Raw genomic sequence first — 17,420 nt, forward strand, 5'->3', positions numbered from 1 at the left:
GTTGAAGCAAGATCGACAAAGCCAACAGCTGACCTTTCAAAGTAGCCAAGGAGAGACCCAATTCGAACCCTTGAGTGAGGAACGCGACAATCGTCTGTGTAGTTGCGTGTTTCCATGGCATAGTCAAGGACTCGCGAAATCGATAAACGCTCTCAAGTCCTATAATATACTTTAGTGGTGGATGGCTTCCTGGCATGCATTAAAATGTCAGTGGCCTTGGCAGAAAACCCTTTGGACCGCCAGATCTCGGTTTCAATAACCAGGCCGTTAAATGGATGCGCTGTAGGTCGCAGTGTTTTATTGGACCCTGAGTAAGTAGATCTGGACGAAGAGGTAGACGCCATGGTGGAGCTGCCGACATTGTGATGAGTTCCCGAGTACCACGCTCTCCGTGGCCAATCTGGAGCAATGAGGATGGTTGTCGTCCCCTCCTGCCGCACTTTGCGGATGACACGTGGTAGGATTGCGAGAGGAGGGAAAGCATAGACCTTGTTGAAAGTCCAAGGTGTGACTAAGGCGTCCACATACACCGCCCCCGGGTCTTGTGACCTGGTGCAGTATGTAGGTACCTTGTAATTGTGTCTTGTCGCTAGTATGTCTATATCTGGCAGACCCCATCTGGACACCAGATGTTGAAATATCTCCGGATGAAGTGACCACTCTCCTGGATCGATCTGTTGACAACTGAGATAATCCGCTTCCAAGTTCAGAACGCCTGGAATGAACACCACTGAAATGGCTGGGACATGGTGTCCTGCCCAACTGAGGATTTGAGCTACTTCTCGCATAGCTCGGTTGCTGCGGGTTCCCCCTTGTTTATGTAGGCCACTGCTGTGGCGTTGTCTGAGTGTATGCGGAGTGGTTGATTTGACAACTCTCTTGACCAATATAGGATCGCATTTCGTATTGCTCTGATTTCTAGCACATTTATTGGTATTCGAGACTCTTCTGGCGACCAGAGACCCTGGCATGCGTGTGGTGGCCACGTTGCTCCCCAGCCCGTGAGGCTGGCGTCGGTGGTGACTACTGTCCACTAATGGAGAGTCCATGACTTGCCCTGTGCTAGGTTGTGTGGAAATGTCCACCAACTGAGCGAATCCTTGACTAGCCTGCTGAGCGGAATCTGTTGAGAGAGGTCGAGATGGTTCTTGTTCCAACTGTGTAGAAAATGGTTTTGAAACAGTCGCATGTTGGCCGTATGGTAGCGCTTCCAAGGCCGCTACCATTTAGCCCAGAAGTTGTAAGCACTTCTCCGCTGAAATTGTGTTCTGAAGGCGGACAACTTGAGCTGATTGCGTGAGTGTCTGAATTTTTTTCCGGTGTCAAGGCAATGGTTTGTAGGGATGAGTCAAACCACATTCCTAAGAATTGGATTTGTTGAGTTGGAATGAGGTGACTTTTGTTGTGATTCACTATCCAACCGAATCGTGTCAATGTTGTGACACAGGACTGGGTGTCCGTGAGACTCTGTTGGTAAGATGGAGATCTGATGAGCAGGTCGTCCAGATATGGAGTAATGGAGATCTCTAGGCGCCTGAGGTGAGCAATAAGAGGGCTGAGTATTTTTGTGAACACCCTGGGGCCCGTGCAAAGGCCGAAAGGGAGCGCCGTGAACTGATAATGATCGTCCAGAATCAAAAACCTCAGATATTGTTGGGATTCTGGTCTGATTGGGTCATGCAAGTAGGCATCCTGAAGATCCACCTTTGTCATGTAGCACCCCTGTGTCATTGACATCAGTACTAATCGGATTGACTCCATGTGGAATTTTTGTGTGGACACAAAGAGATTGAGGGACTTTTAAGTTGAGTACTGGTCGGAAAGATCCGTCCTTCTTTGAAACTAGAAATAAATTTGAGTAGAATCCCTTGTAACGCTCTGAGGAGGGAACATTGGTAATCACATTGTTGCTGAGTAGGTCTGAAACTATGTTGAGTAGAGCCATTTTTCTTACATTTGTTGGATTGGTTGAGCGTTTCAACGTGCGAGGAGGTAGAGTCTTGAACGGAATTCGGTATCCCTCTGTGACGATGGATATCACCCAATTGTCTTGAATGTGGTTGAGCCACAATGGAAAAAATTGCTGAAGCCGTCCGCCTACCTTTCCTGCACTCGATTTCTGGAAGTCAGGAAGAGTTAGGTTTGGGGGGCCCTGATTTCCTGCCTTGTGTTTGGTTGAACCAGGCCGGTCTGCCCCTCTTGGCCTCTCCCGCAGAGTGCGGATTCCGAAAAGTTGAACTCCGGGAGGTACGAAAGGAGCGTCCTTGCGCACTGCATGACCTGTTGTATGGTCTGTGTGGTTGATCCGTTCTGGGGTTCTTCCCGGAGGGTAGGAACGTGCTTTTGCCACTGGTGACCTCTGTAATAATTTGCTTGAGGTCAGGACCAAAGAGTGAGTCAACAGTAAACCTTAGGTTAATCAATTTGTTTTTTGAGGCTGTGTCCCCGGACCAATGCCGCAGCCACAGAGCTCTCCTCGCAACTACTGTGTCAACACTGGTTTTGGCTGCCAATCTGACGGTGTCCATGGCGGAGTCCGAGAGGAAGGCCAGTGCGGAACGAAGTCTTTGCAGTTCCTCATGTAAATCCTCAGGTGGAGGAGGATTCTTTAACAGTTCTTGGCACCAGAATCTAGCCGTACGTGCTAGGCCTGCAGATGCTACAGCAGGTCTGAGGATAACAGTGGCATGAGTGTAGCCCCGCCTTAAAGAGGTTTCCATCTTCTTGTCCATAGGCTCCCTGAAAGCAGCCTCCTCTGTTGGTAGCGTTGTGTTCTTTGAGAGGCGAGCTATAGCGGAATCTACTTTAGGAGCCTTGTCCCAAAGTTTTTGCTGTTCCTCCGGTATCGGATAATTGCTATGGAAACGCTGAGTTAGTGCGAGGCGATGATCAGGTCTAGACCATGCATTCTCTATTATCTGCGAAACAGATTTAAAAATGGGAAAAACTCTGGTGGACCGTCGTGGTTGGATCCCTAGGACTTTATCAGCCTTCGAAGTGGCCGCTGTCTCGTCTGATTTCGAGTGTGGCCAGCATTTCACGTAAAAGACGTTTTGCAGTGTCTGGCCCTGCAAGCGAACAATACTGTTGTTCCCTATCTGAGGAATTGTTGCTAACTGATAATTCTCCTGGTTCTGGATCACTATCTTGATCACTAGTGTGATTTGAGTCAGAAGAATTTGCATCTAAGCTCATCTGAGCCCTTCGCTTTTTGTGTACGAGGGATTGGATGCCTCATGGATGATTGAATTGTAGATTTGATCCAATCAAATAACTCCTCCATCTGAGGAGGTTTTGCTGAAGTGGAAGGATCTTGTGCATCAACATTCTGACTACTATTAGATTGTAGTAAATGCAGTGGAGACAACGTTGGTGTAGAATTAGGTGGATCTGTGCAATCTAAGCAAATCTCGTTCCCCTTTACGCAAGGTATGTTTGCAAGTCTTGCATTTCTTAAGTTGGGTGTGAGACTTTTTGCCAGTTGCCTTTCTTGTATTTGGAGTATTGATAATGGTGGCCATATCCCTCCTAAGATCTTCTAGTTCTAGCTGTGGATCCATAGTGAGGTATCTGTATAACAAAGAAGACTAGCTTCAGTAACTTAAAACAGTACCTTCTAGATACCCCCTTATTTGTGTATTAGATGCCTTGTAGGCCTTAATATGATAGTATGGACATGGCTGCTATAATGCTACACCAGCTCTGAAGATGGTGAGAAAAAAGCGCCTCTGCCCTGTGGGCATTATAGGCTAATAAGGCTTGTGTCCAACAAACTTTAATACCCCCCAGATTGATCTGCCGTATAGGCATCAGACTGGCAGTCTTGATGGGGATTAAGCCATGCAATAGCCTAAGGGCTGTGCTTACCCCTGCGCTGAGTTGCGCTATAATAATAGACACGCTGTGTCTGTCAGTTACCTGATGCGACTCAGCGTTGCTGTGCTGGGTAGCTGTGTGCTGATCGCGGCAAAAATCCAAGATGGTGGCCACTGTACGCGTCACCAGAGGTACGCGCGCACGTTGCACCTCACTTTGGCACCTTTGGTAGGACCCGGAAGTGCGCGCCAACCTGAAGGGCTGCTGAGGAAGCGCTCACCTCGCACTCCGGATCAGCACAGGACCATTCTCTGTGAGAAGGTATGCTGTGTAAAGCAGTTGCCCTTCCTCTAGTAATGCCACCAATCCTGAGGATGGTCAAAGGCATTTGAGAACGGAAGGGGCTGCTATGACCTGAGCTAGGATGCCTCCTGCTCAATCGATCGATCAGCTTGTAGAAGTGATGCTAAAATAGGAATAAAAATGAAGAAAGAAAATAATAATTTATAGATACAAATAATATGCTGTCCTAACCTCCAGCAGGACAGAAGAAAAAACTGAGGGGAACAGGAGGAGCAAGCAGCTTTTATCAAGGGGGAGGAGCCGAGATTCTTCTTCTGTCCTGCCTCCAGAGGTGGATACTTTACCCCATGGTGTCTGCACTGACAGGAAGGGCCGGTCTAGAGAAACTATCAGTATTGAGAAATGTATTCTTATACACTTATATCTTATTAACGCTCCAAAAGCTTTCATACAGGTCTATCATTTTCAGGCTGAGAGCAGAATCCATTTTGTTTACTTTCACATTGTTCTCATTGTTTTCAACCAGCCATCAATACTTTGTTTTCTATTTGCACACCTAAGAAACCATTCAGTGAATGTTTTTTTTTTACATTCAAGTTTATTGAAAATGTTTTATATATATTTTATATTGAATGCTTGCTTTTTAATAGGCCTATTTCAAAGTATTGACAACTCAATCAATTTTTCCTCCCTCTGATGCCAAAGTTTGCACCCCCTCTTACCTATTCATTTTTTTATTTTTAAACCACCATTTTTTTAAAAAAAAAAATTGGGATTTGTATACTCTTCACTGCAATGGCCTTTTCATTTTTAGCTTGCTTATTTTTGCATGATTTGTTGGCATTCTTGTACCAAATAAAAGTGACTTAAAACCCACCTGAGTTAACAAAATTAAGAATGAGGGAACATACAGTATTTTGTAAGCAATGCATCTTTATCTTTATTTTAAAATAAAATTTGCAGTATATTTTCAGGTGATTTCGCAAAATGGAAATGAAACCAACAGTTATAAAGTCCGGAATTACAATAATGTTGCATCCTGAACAATGGATGCCACAAACTAGCCCATATAATAAAAAAAATGATATATATATATAGCTGTAGAGAGCGAGAGAGAGAGCGCAAGATCATAAAGGCTTACTCAGTGTTAAACTTAGAGAGGTGATGTCTACTTTAAAAGGGCAAGTAAGACTCTCATGCCATACTTCCCCTTAAAATAACAAATCACTTTTCTCTGATTAAATAAAAATCCACTGTACTAAATTTATTCTGTGTAAAAAAAAAACAAAACTATTATTCAGTCTGTTGCCCCTTTCTCCATGCTCGCATTGGCATCCTTATCTACATCTGTGACAGAAAGCTCTGGGCATGCTGAGGTTTTTTTAAGTCCTACATGTTCAAAGTCTCCTGTGTCAACGCCAGCCTCCTTAGGTTCCTCATCATCACCACTATCATTTCCTTGCAATTCTTTACACTCTTCCTTGGTGCTGTCAATGTCCATTTTCTCATCTATATGCTCTTCGTCGCAGGCCTTGCCCTCTATTGCCTTTTTTCCACCGGCTTCTGCTTTCTCCTTGAATACTTCTACTCCCATCATTCTTAGATAATGCAACCTCTCGTTTTTTGGTACAAAAGAACGAATTGATGTTTTCCCACGCCAGCCACAAAGAACAATGGGGCACTGCAAAGTCTCTGGTTGCCTATAGATAAATTTGCAGATGAAGTTATTATAGGTATAAAAACGTATCTACATCCCTAGACTACCACCAATACAACACACTCGTTCTCAACTCCCTGAGCAGCAGGCAAAGGACTACTGTGATGCTTGTAGGGCCCCGAGTGAGCAATACCTGCAGCACTGAAATATTCTGCTATATCTATGGAAACCATTGCTTACCAATCATTAAAAAGACAAAATGAGAAGATCAGTAACTAAAACAAAGAACAAAACTCAGACCAACAGCTTCTCAGGATATATATATTGGCAATAGCTACAAAACAGTAAAGCAGACTGCACATTCAGCTATGAAGTGCCCCATAAACGGTTTGTTGGCTTTTAGATTGACAGCACTTTTTCTTACCTACTTCAGTGGAGTACTGTCAGAGAAATATCTCCCAGAGATAAACATTGCCCATAATATAAAGGTTGTCAAAGAGAATGATAGAATAGCTAAAATGATTTAAATATAATAAAGGGGAATTTCAAGACTTATGAAGCTAAAGGAGATATGTCATTCCATGACTCATTAAGAATCATGATGGAGCATAATTGCACGGAAGTAATTTTGTTTAACCTCTTCCCTGTCAGATGCTTTTGAGATCACCATAACATATGTTGCTACACATCCATGGTATAACATGGAAACCTGGACACAGAATCTACAGCCCTGGCAGTCAGGTAAATATCAGTGTCATAAGTTATATAAACTGATTTAGAAAAGCAAGGAAAAAAAAAAAAAGTTTAACAAATTAAGAGGAACTCCACTCCGCGGGCAATCCAACACGCTGGGCAAAACCGCAGGCGTCAAGTCGGATGTGACGGAAATAAGGTAAGCAACAGGAACGTCTGATGGTGTTGCAGTGTTCATCCGACAGTCTCGTCGGATGAACGCTTCCACTTCATCCGATATTTCCATCTCTTACCTTATTTCCGTTGTTTCCAACTTAACACCTGCATTTTTACGCAGCGCATCAGATCACACATGGAGTTCCACCCTAAGATTGCTATAATGTTTTGCATGCAAAACTACTACTTACTGTGGATCAGGTTCATATTTAAGCACAATGCTTCCCATATCTATGAAGAAACACAAAAAGTTTGACATTATTTCCAAGCTATATTATATACGGACTACTACTTCTAACCTACACTCAGGGAACAGGAACAGTTCTGGATCTAGCTGTGCTAGTCAAGATCTGTAAACTAAATTGTGTTTGCAGCTAACTGCATCATAAATGCAGATACATTTGTTATATACTAAAGGACATATTTTGTCCGGTTATTTTTGGTGTGTTGTCTGTAGCAAGGTGTCAGACAAAAAAAACTACAAAAGCGAGCTTACCACATTCAAGCCACCAGTGCACCATTAATATTTTGCATGACACCCCCTACTTTGTCAAGATGGATAAAGGTAATAACCCCCAAAACACAAGCTTGGATTAAATAAATGGAGTAATCTACATTTTGCAGTTAAATTGTGATTGTGTCTAAAGGAAGTTTGCAGTAAATCCAGGCTTGATTAAAGTTTGAAAATGCAGCTATGGATTTTATGTTTGGATGCAGAACTATTTAACCATACACATGGCAAGCCAAGTAATTTACATTACATTCATTTTATGGCCTAAACCTTACTATCAAAATAAACATAACAGGGAGGTCCAGCCCCTCACTTTCAGGTCTACCAATGCTTCTTATTGCTACCAGTGGAAAGTGCCAGGAGCCCAGATTTTTGTCATTTCCAAGGGGATATCACATAGCTACATTACAAAGTTAAGTTGGGTTGAAAAATACCAAAGTCCATCAAGTTCAACCCCTCCAAATGAAACCCAGCACACATAATTTTTTACATTTGCTTACCAAGATTATTAGCTTGTTTTTGTGTTTCTTTACTAAATTTACTAAGAAATGGATTTTCTTGAGTGAGCAGAACTTTGATATCTTCAACAGATACAGTTAGGATTCTTGCATTGATGAATGGATATAGAGAATATATGCCCTGTAGAAGAAGACAATAATAAAAGCTGTCATTTTGACACCTGTTAATGAGCAAATCTGTAAATAAGTGTATCAATATTTCTAGCCTAGCTCTTCTCAGGTAAGCCATTTATAGAAGGAAAGCTCCAAGACAGTTTATCGCCAACAGATTAGCCACAATACTGCAAGCTAGAACGCTATTTTTATTCTGCAGAATGCTTTACCATACCCGAGTAAACAGCTTTAGACACTGTCTCTGTTTGTTAAGGATAGTAGCTGCCATATAAACTTGGTGTGACATCACTTCCTGCCTGAGTCTCTCCCTCCTAAGAGCTCTGAGCTCAGATTACAGCAGGGATGGGAGGAGGGAGGGGGAGAGGAGCAAACTGAGCATGCTCAAACCCTGCCCTGGAGGTTTATGCTGAAAACAGGAAGTCTGATAAAGAAGCCCATGTGTACATAATAGAAGGAAAGAAATGCAGTGTTTCTTTTGACAGAGGACTCAGAGCAGCATTACTTTGAGGGTTTACTGGTGTATTTATATAGACCTTTCTGATAAAGCTCACTTAATTTTAGCCTTTCCTTCTCCTTTATTTACAGTGTCATTAAAGTTATATAACTCAGCATGAGCCTTCAGTGGCAACTCAATACCAGCTAAGACAATAGATGTGATTTGGTGGCAAACATTGCTTTACTAAATAAAATATTAGTACCTCTTGTGCTAATCTGTAAGCACAGCCATACTGTTCCCCATCATTGTTCCGGCATAGCACCTTAATACCAGTGTTTATTACCTGGCAAAAAGAAAAAAAAAGTGTATCAGGAATGCAGACAGACATACTGCTATGGAAAGCAATATATAGTATAAACACATAAGAGCTACGAAAGTGTAAGGCATTCCCACTAAGTTCAGATTCATGCATATAAGTAATATTAAGAAATACTCCCGAACTCAAATAAGCCTTAAGAATTAACAGCTTACTCGTCTAGGAGAGTGTGCCACAAATAATAATGTTGCTCATAACTGTAGATGTAGCCATTTTTGATAAAGTAGATGCAGGCAAGTCAGAATGGGGGAGTTGCGGATATTCAGTGGTCAACCAATAATTTAAGTTTAGCAAGGGGCAATGTAATAAAAGTTGCTCCACTTCAACAAACACCAGCCAATCATCAAAGCAGCACTTACTGGTCTGTAATTCGCTTATAGCTTCTGATCTGTGCATGAACATTTCAGTGCAAATACATTTGATTGCTTTAAAGGAGAACAAAAGGCAAACCTTACTTCTTGTCCCATTTTGTAGAACTCATATGCCCCTCCAGAATCGCTTTGTTTATTTAACCAAACACATTTACTTTCTTAATAAAAGATAGCTCTGAAGTTGCAGACTGTTTAAGAAAATGGCGCCGCCATCTTCCTAAAGGCTTCCCTTCTGCCTTCGGTTACTGTATAATACTGCACTGCGCATGCGCCAAAATACCTCCCCCTGAAGCCAGGTGCACGTCCTCATTAACATATAATTATATATTCACTGCACAGCACGGACCTCGGCACTCGTGTCCTTGCAGCTCTAAAACTGTTTCCAAACTCACAGCTGTCGGGATAATATACAGCTCCCTGAACTAAACATGTTACCAACTCTTAGCTCTTGGGATAATATACAGCTCCCTGCGTGGCTCGGTGTAAGGAAAGGAATCCAGCATCGCCATGGAGACTAGGCACACCGATTCCTATTGGCTGGTGGGCGGGCTACACAGCGTCACAAAGTGACCCAGCAGGTTTGTTAACCTTTCATTGTCCTTTAATGTGCATGCTCAAGATTAACTTCAAGAAAGTGTGCATGTGCATATCGCCAAGCGTCTAGGCTCTTTCCGAAGGGAGGGGGAAGAGAGGCTGATCGTGCAGAGAAGAAGCAGGAAGCTGCAATCAACCAAACAGCTCAGCACTTTGCTTTTCAAGGACAGGAGTAATAGGTATGTGAAGACTGTAGTGAGGCATGTTAATGATTAAATTCTTGTTGTGGGGGTTGACATGTCCTTTAATACAGGCTTTTATTGTAGTATTCAAGCCGCTGCAATTCAGGCATTCATGGGAATAAACACAGTCCACCATCATACTAACATACCTTCATCTTCTCACTGTTATGGAGAAGTACATTTCTCAGCTCCTTAGAGACCATATACAACTGCCTTTTTTTCCCCTCTTGTGTTCGTGTCAGTAAGTTCTTTTTTGGAAATGAAGGATCAAGTGCATAGAATTTCCTGATAATTACACATCAAAGCAATAAATGTATCAATATGCTTGGCATAAACAGCAGCAGGCAATTGGCATAATCACTGTACTTACTGGATTGGTTCAAAAATCGGATCGTCCTCAGAAAGAAAGACAAAGGGATCTTCTTTAAAACCAAACAACTTCATTTTTTTGGAAGGAGGTGGGCTATTAAACAGAAATATAACTCAATTACTTTATACTTGAGTATAAAATGATAAACATAAAAAGCTAATTGAATGAAAATGGCTCACCAGCAAACACTATCAGTTTTACTAGAACCACTCTGGTTTGTACAAGGTTTAGTTTCACCATTCTCTGCGTCTACAGCAGGTTCATCTGCAATTGCTGAAATATCAGCGACAGCTTTCACAATCTCAGGAGCAACAGATGCATCACAGACTGAAACAGGAGGCCTCCTTTGCAGCTGTAACAAAGCAGGTCAATCACTATTACATATAACTTCCAAATGAAAACTGCAAAACTTTGCACTTTTCTCTGCATGTCTGCAATTCAGTTCCTAAACAATCAGTAAGAAAAACATGGATGAACATTGTTAAATAAAAGTTCTTAAGATATAAAGTTAGTAATCCTAGATGCCAATGCCAGTACAATTGTATAGATGGATTTTGGACTTTTTTCAACCTGACTAAAAGTAAATTATGTAACATTTATTTCTTGTAAAGTTATGAAAGCATAATTTTTTCCCATTCAATGCAAGGGTATATTTAAAAAAAATGCCCTGGTGATGTATGCAGAGTCAGTATATTATTCCAGAGGAGCCTTTATTTCCCCCTCTTTCTTGTATTTTCATTGCAGGTGTGAAGTTCAGTGAAACATTGTTTATAATATGTTAGAGGTTATGGTACATGGTAAGGTTAAGCAGAGAACTAATTTCTCACCAGTAGTCAAAAAAAAAAATACATCAAGCAAGTTTAGCTATGCTATATTTGTCACAATAGCAAACAAGCTCATTGAGAAGTAATAATGTCTTCCATCATATTTGACAGTGCTATACCTTTGGCTGTCGTTTGTTCCATGGCATAGGTGCCTTCTTTATCAACACAGCTACAAAGAATCCACCAGTGTTTTGATGATGTGGTAGTATCCTCATGCTGGAACATTGGAGAGGGGGAATACAAAAACAGTATGAAGTAGTTATGCTTAGGATATACATGATAAAGAAAGTAGAAAGGCAAAATTTCAAAGCTGTAGTTTTGGTTCAGTAAAGCCCATTGTAATGACTGTTGATATCGGTTTTTGAAACAGCCCTTATAGTTCCCCTGCTTGTTATTACACTGTAAATGCACAAGATAATAAATGTACCTAATATTGTAAAATAAAAAATTGGAAGCAACAGAAAGTTCTATGACCATAGATAAAGGAGTTCATTTTCAGGTCAGTGAATACTGACATGAACAGTCATATTTGAAAAGAACATTCTTAAAATATTAAATTCATTGAGTCACAAGGCTAAGCACTATTTATAAACGACTGCATTAAGCGTCATTTAAAACAATACTCAAGAGCCATGAATATCCTGTAAATTATATCCTTATAAAAGGATTTGTCCTTATGTATTAAAGCTGCATAAGTGGTAGTATTTAAATTAGTTAGGAAACTACAGTCAGAATTAACAATTTTTAGTGTCACTTAGACTTAACCCCTTTAAAGCCAGCAATATGTAGGACCACATAAATCACGTGTATACAATTCTTTACATGTCATAAATTACAGGCAAATCTTACCAACGGTTTAGATTCATTGATTTCAATTTCTCTTCATCTTTTAAAGGAAACATTGTTGGGCGAATCTGAGTATGTCTGCTTGTGGGAACATCCTCCCATTTTTCAAACCACTGCCCTTCTTTTGTCATTACCTATAAAGTTGAATACAATTATTGGTTAAACTACAGATAAACAGGAGTCCTAAGAAAGCCCAAATAAGTGCTTGCTTAGTCTTACCCTCCACTGGGTAATCCCAGGCATCCATTTTAAGCCAGGAAGTTCTGAAGCCACATCAGCAAGCTCCAGGGAACCTACATACAAAATATAATTTACAACATCCTGAAGAACAATACATAGAAAATGTAATATGTGATATGACAAATGTAAACAAATTTTGAACCTAGATTTTTTTTAGGGCAAAAATCATACTTTACATTTCCTTGTGCTTGCTTAACAGTTTTCATTTTCTTGCATCACTCTGAAATATAACATTACTTGCCTTCACTTTTGTCCAACAAAGAAACTATAACAGCCTCATCTTCAACAGGATTCAAAGAGCATGTAGAATAAACCATTCGACCCCCTTCTGCCAACTGTTCAACCCCACGAGTAGCAATCCTAATCTGGAGCCTAAAAAAACAAAACAAAAACACAGAACCTGTATAATATATTATAGCATGGGTTGCTCCGCGGTGCTGACTTCCCCAGTTATTCAAAATAAAAATATACTTTAAGAATTACAATTAACCAAACTGGAGGAGACAAATGAACTATAGACAGTCTTTAGACCTTTTACCCATGCAACTGCAAGCTGTTTAAGGTTGTCCACTTCTTCCACACGTCAATGTTTTTCCTCATAGTCCCATCACCACTGCAAAAAGAAATACTGCTATAAGCTAAAAATACAGCACAGAAGAGAAGTTATTTTCTAATTTTCCATGGCTGTTATTGGGATGCACAATTAATTTCAAAGTCAAAATACAATTCCTTTAACTAGGGACTTTATTACAGACTGAAAAGCGCATATTGAAAAAAAGTATACTAAATTTTATAGAATGGCTCTAGAAAAATACAGAAAGCAGCAGCATGTATATAGAAGTTCCCCAAATTAAAAAAAAAAAAAAAAAATCTTAGAGTGTGATCTTTAATGGCTTGAGTACAAGTGTATATAATTCAATAAGTAATCAGATTTTAATAGCAATAATTTACAATAAGCTTATGGGTTAGAGCATGGACAAATAACACCACTCATACACTAAAACATTATCTTCACTGTAGCGTTTTATCTCCAGGCAGTGAACACTGCACATAGCTTTAAAGGAAAAGGAAACAAAAAAAAAATCCCTCCCCTGTGTTACCCCCCCCCCACCTCCTGAGTTACTCCTGAAATTGCCCCAAAGAATTTGCTCACATATCGGTGCAGAGTAAGTGCAGCGGAGCTCATGGGCACCATCTTCTGGATCTCCAGTCTTCTTTGGGTCCTTTTCCTTCCCTTCTGCAATTTCCTGCACTTTTAGCACATGCGCAGTTACTATAAGCCAGAAGAGAGCTCCAACTGTGCATGCGCCAATACGGCGCTCGCTTAAGAAGACTGGAGATCCAGAAGGCTGATGAGCTCCGCTGCGCTTACTCTGCACAGTTACATGAGCAAACGCTTAGGTGCAATTTCAGGGAAACTATGCAGGGAAAAGCAGGAAGGGGGTTACCTAGGGTAGTTGGTAGGGGATTCTCTATTTGGGGGTTTAGTTCACCTTTAATACGGCGTTTTGATAGAGACACTCACTAATTACAGGTAACAAGGGGACACTTCTCAAGTCCTCCAAATTTGTGTCCCGTATTAAAGACAACTTAAAGCAGGTGAGTTTTGATAGAATACAGAAATGTCACATAAGCTACAGCTTGTAAAAACATAAGGCATATAGAAGAAAAAATGACCAAGCTTAATTGCTACCCTGCAGTTTAGCAGTTTTCATGCCAGAACATTTAACCACTGCCCACACAAAACATTTTGGGTGCATCAGTCTCTGCCTAGAGGATTCTTATAAGTAACTTTATGCATCACATGTTATCTGCAGCTTTGTTTTATAATAAGACAGGCAAGCAAGATCTATGTAGATTTAAAATACAGGATGTGCAGGCTATACTGTAACATTTGCGAAAACCAAGTAAAAAAAAAATTAAAGTGGACTTGTCACCCAGACACAAAAAGCTGTATAATAAAAGTCCTTTTCAAATTAAACATGAAATCCAATTTCTATTTTTTATTAAAGCATTCATAGCTGTTGTAAACTCATTAAAAAATCTCAGCTGTCAATCAAATATTGTCTGCCCCTCCTCTATGCCAATGGGAGAGACAATTACTTTCACTTTCCATTCAGCATTTCCTAGAGGTCACTGCTCTCCCCACATTCTCCCGTTCTCTTTACAATTAATCGGGTTCCCCATTATGGCGCACAAACAAGATTCTGAGATGATACAAGGCTTGTCTTAAAGGGATACTGTCGTGGAAAAACATGTTTTTTACAAAATGTATCAGTTAATAGTGCTACTACAGCAGAATCCTGCATTGAAATCCGTTTTTCAAAACAAGAAATGGATCTTTTTATATCTAATTTTAAAATTTGCTATGGGGCTAGACATTTTGACATTTCCCAGCTGCCCTCAGGTCATGTGACTTGTGCTCTGATAAACTTCAGTCACACTTTACTGCTGCACTGCAAGTTCGAGTGATGTCATTACCCCTCCCTCCTACAAGCTGCTGTAATGTAAATAGAGCCTTGTCTGCTGAGCCTGTCAATTGAACAATAGGCAGGTATCAAGATAAGCTCCCACTGACACCACTTCAGAAGGACTGAAATAAGATACCCCCACTGTGTGATCACTGCCCCCACTTACGTTTAAAAAAAAAAAAAGTTTATTATATTTGTTTACACAAAAATGAATGGCAGAAACACTAACTAAGGAGGACATACTTGAAAACCAGGAAAATTTAAGAGGAAGTCGAGGAAGGGTTAAAATAGCTCAGGAGAAAGGAGGCAGTAAATAGTTAATGTAAAAAGAAGAATTGCAGGCAGGAAAGGAGCAAGGTCTGTGTGGTGGATAGCAGAGGGAACTCACAGCTCCTTTACCTCATCTAGTAACCAGTAAAACTACTAGGACGGCAGCAAGGAGAGAAAGTTCCCCCCTCCAAAGGAAAGCAGAGAACAAACTTACAGAACGGCAGGAGCTTTGATAGTGTGGGAGGAGGGACTGCTAGTGCAGCTGTAGAGAAGGACGTAGGAAAGTGAAAGTAATTGCTTCCCTGCAAACCATGTGACCTCTCTCCTCCAAACATCACACGCATGGGCAGAGAGGGGAGGGGGAGTGTACAGCTAGATTCTCATGTCGTAGTGCGACCTGGCTTTTCATTACAGAGTGGCTGCCTCCAAGCACACAGGTAATGCTGTGCCTGCTGTTAGAGCAGCACAGGATGAATGTGTAATGAGCAGAAATGGAAGCCCCCATGACAAAATACAAACTAAAATAACTTATGCATGGATTTGTGGATTAACATTTTATTTGCCAGACAGTGTTTATGGATGTGTGTTTTTTATAAAAATGCAAAAAAAAAAAAAAATTTTTTAAGATGACGACAGATTCCCTTTAATAACAGTGTCCACAAAATGGCTCCTGCCTGCTTGCTATAATTATCAATTCCCATACTGAAGGAAACAAGATTCAAATAATTTATACAGTGTAATTAAAGTTAATTTTGCTTGACTAATGTGATAAAATAGGATTTTGAATATTTTTTGGGTTATGGGTCCCCTTTAAACGGTGGAAAAATGTAACAGTCACAAGGATATTTCTGAGGAAAATAGAATGGAAAGGTATTGCAAAAAATAAAATCTGGGTTTTACTCTATTGTAATCACGAAAAAAAAATATATATGTATATTTACCTGCACGGTACATCACAAAGTATTCGGTCATAGTACAAAACCTCTCTGGAACCATTGTTCTCTATGAGTAGTCTAGGAATGCTGGAGGCATCATGGTTTACTACCATAATGCATGGACTATTTAGTCGCTTGGCTTGATGAACAAGTAAGTAACAGCGCTTATTGTCAACATCGTTAGCAATGACAAAACCTTCTGTTGTGGCAAAGAGAAAAAAAAAAAAGAAATGAATGTCATGTGTTCATAAGTTATGTGAACAAGACAACTTTTTAAATATTTTTAGGAAAGTATTTTCCTTAATACCTACCAGGAAAGGGTACATTCATATCTGCATGCAACATTTCAATTATTTGGGCTGTTTTTGATCCGGGAGCAGCACACATATCCAGAATCTAGGAGAGATTAGGGTTGGTTAGTTCTACACTATTACAGTGGAAAGCAAAACAGCATTTAATGCCCTTGTGGTGGATGGTCTACCAATTTACTTAGTGTTAAGGCTTCATGGACAAAACTTTTAACTGACCTTGTGATGTGGCTGAACATTCAGAAGGACTGGTGGAATCATACTAACAGCCTCTTGGCGACTAATGTTGCCCTGCAAGAGAGCAAGGTGAATACACAACACTGAAAAGTAAAAACCAAAAGCATTCTAAAAATTATTCGCTGGCAGAAATTGCAGATATTAAAATGTATTTAAAGGCGTTCACCTTCCAAACACTTTTTTCAGTTCCTTTGCATCTTTAAACTTACATTTTGGGAAAATGGTAAAAAAAAAAAATATTAAGTTTAATGTCTCTGGTGTTTCAGTCTGGGAGTTTAGTAATCCAGGAACACATTCTGACAGTTACACTTTGCTGCATTTAGTAATACATTTCTCAGCAGTATCGGTGGAATATTAGCAACAATTGTATACATTTTTAATGAAACTCGAGGATTTTGTTCAGCAGGGCTAAAGATAACAAATGTATCAACTACAGTAAATGTATGACTTTAGAACAGTTAAGAGTTGGCGACCCCCTGCCCCTCCCAGTAAACTATCTGACATCAACTGAACTGTAAAAAAAAGTTTTGAAGGTACAAACCGCTTTTATAGATTATTTTGTGAACCACAGGCAGTGAATTCAAATTCTTAAAAAAATAAATAAAAATAGTGCTATTTGCTAATAAGATGCTAGCTTTAAGATTAAACATCACCATTGTTAGAGACCAAGCAAGATTTGTATTACAGTTTTTAAAATTATGTTTATTGTTTAAAAAGTAAAAGCTAGGTTTTATACCGATTCTGTTTCGCTGACAAGAAATTGATGAAACTTTTCCAGTTCTGGAGACTTTCTTATTATTTTCCTGCTCAGGTTAGTATGCCAAGCAAGCTCTTCAGGGTACCTAACAAAAAAGTTATAAGCTCAGGGTCATAAGAAGCAGAGACGGAAATACAAAAAAATCTGTGCAAGTATCTCAACATTGTCATGTCAAGTACATAAACCAAACCGTGTACATAAGAAACATTATATTTTGGGCAATAATACCTTATGAAAGGAGATCCTCACCATGTGAGCTAAGTAACTGTTTACAACAGAGCATTCTTGGATCATTAGAAAATCTGTTTTCTACAATGCAGGATTGTGCCAAAGTAATTTAGTTGTTAGATTTTCCTGTACTGGAATCAGTTATTT

General features: G+C 40.1%; 1 protein-coding gene across 3 annotated transcripts in view; it reads right to left on the bottom strand.

The window, feature by feature from the left end:
- Positions 1 to 5,034: 5,034 nt before the first annotated feature.
- The window catches only part of nsun2.S (NOP2/Sun RNA methyltransferase 2 S homeolog), a 30,925-nt gene continuing 18,539 nt past the window's right edge, over positions 5,035 to 17,420 (bottom strand). For 2 of the 3 annotated variants that reach the window (XM_041567112.1, XM_018268657.2), the window contains exons 5-20: positions 17,025 to 17,130; positions 16,271 to 16,342; positions 16,055 to 16,139; positions 15,750 to 15,942; positions 12,606 to 12,680; positions 12,309 to 12,439; positions 12,047 to 12,120; positions 11,831 to 11,961; positions 11,101 to 11,197; positions 10,337 to 10,509; positions 10,158 to 10,250; positions 9,937 to 10,072; positions 8,527 to 8,607; positions 7,697 to 7,835; positions 6,877 to 6,916; positions 5,035 to 5,819 (exon numbers count right to left, since the gene is read on the bottom strand). In XM_041567112.1, the coding sequence (XP_041423046.1) occupies positions 5,417 to 5,819; positions 6,877 to 6,916; positions 7,697 to 7,835; positions 8,527 to 8,607; positions 9,937 to 10,072; positions 10,158 to 10,250; positions 10,337 to 10,509; positions 11,101 to 11,197; positions 11,831 to 11,961; positions 12,047 to 12,120; positions 12,309 to 12,439; positions 12,606 to 12,680; positions 15,750 to 15,942; positions 16,055 to 16,139; positions 16,271 to 16,342; positions 17,025 to 17,130 (2,029 nt within the window). In that variant the 3' untranslated portion in view covers positions 5,035 to 5,416. 3 annotated transcript variants of the gene reach the window in all.

This window comes from Xenopus laevis, chromosome 6S, assembly GCF_017654675.1.
Source record: "Xenopus laevis strain J_2021 chromosome 6S, Xenopus_laevis_v10.1, whole genome shotgun sequence".
In the NCBI taxonomy this organism is placed as follows: Eukaryota; Metazoa; Chordata; class Amphibia; order Anura; family Pipidae; genus Xenopus; species Xenopus laevis.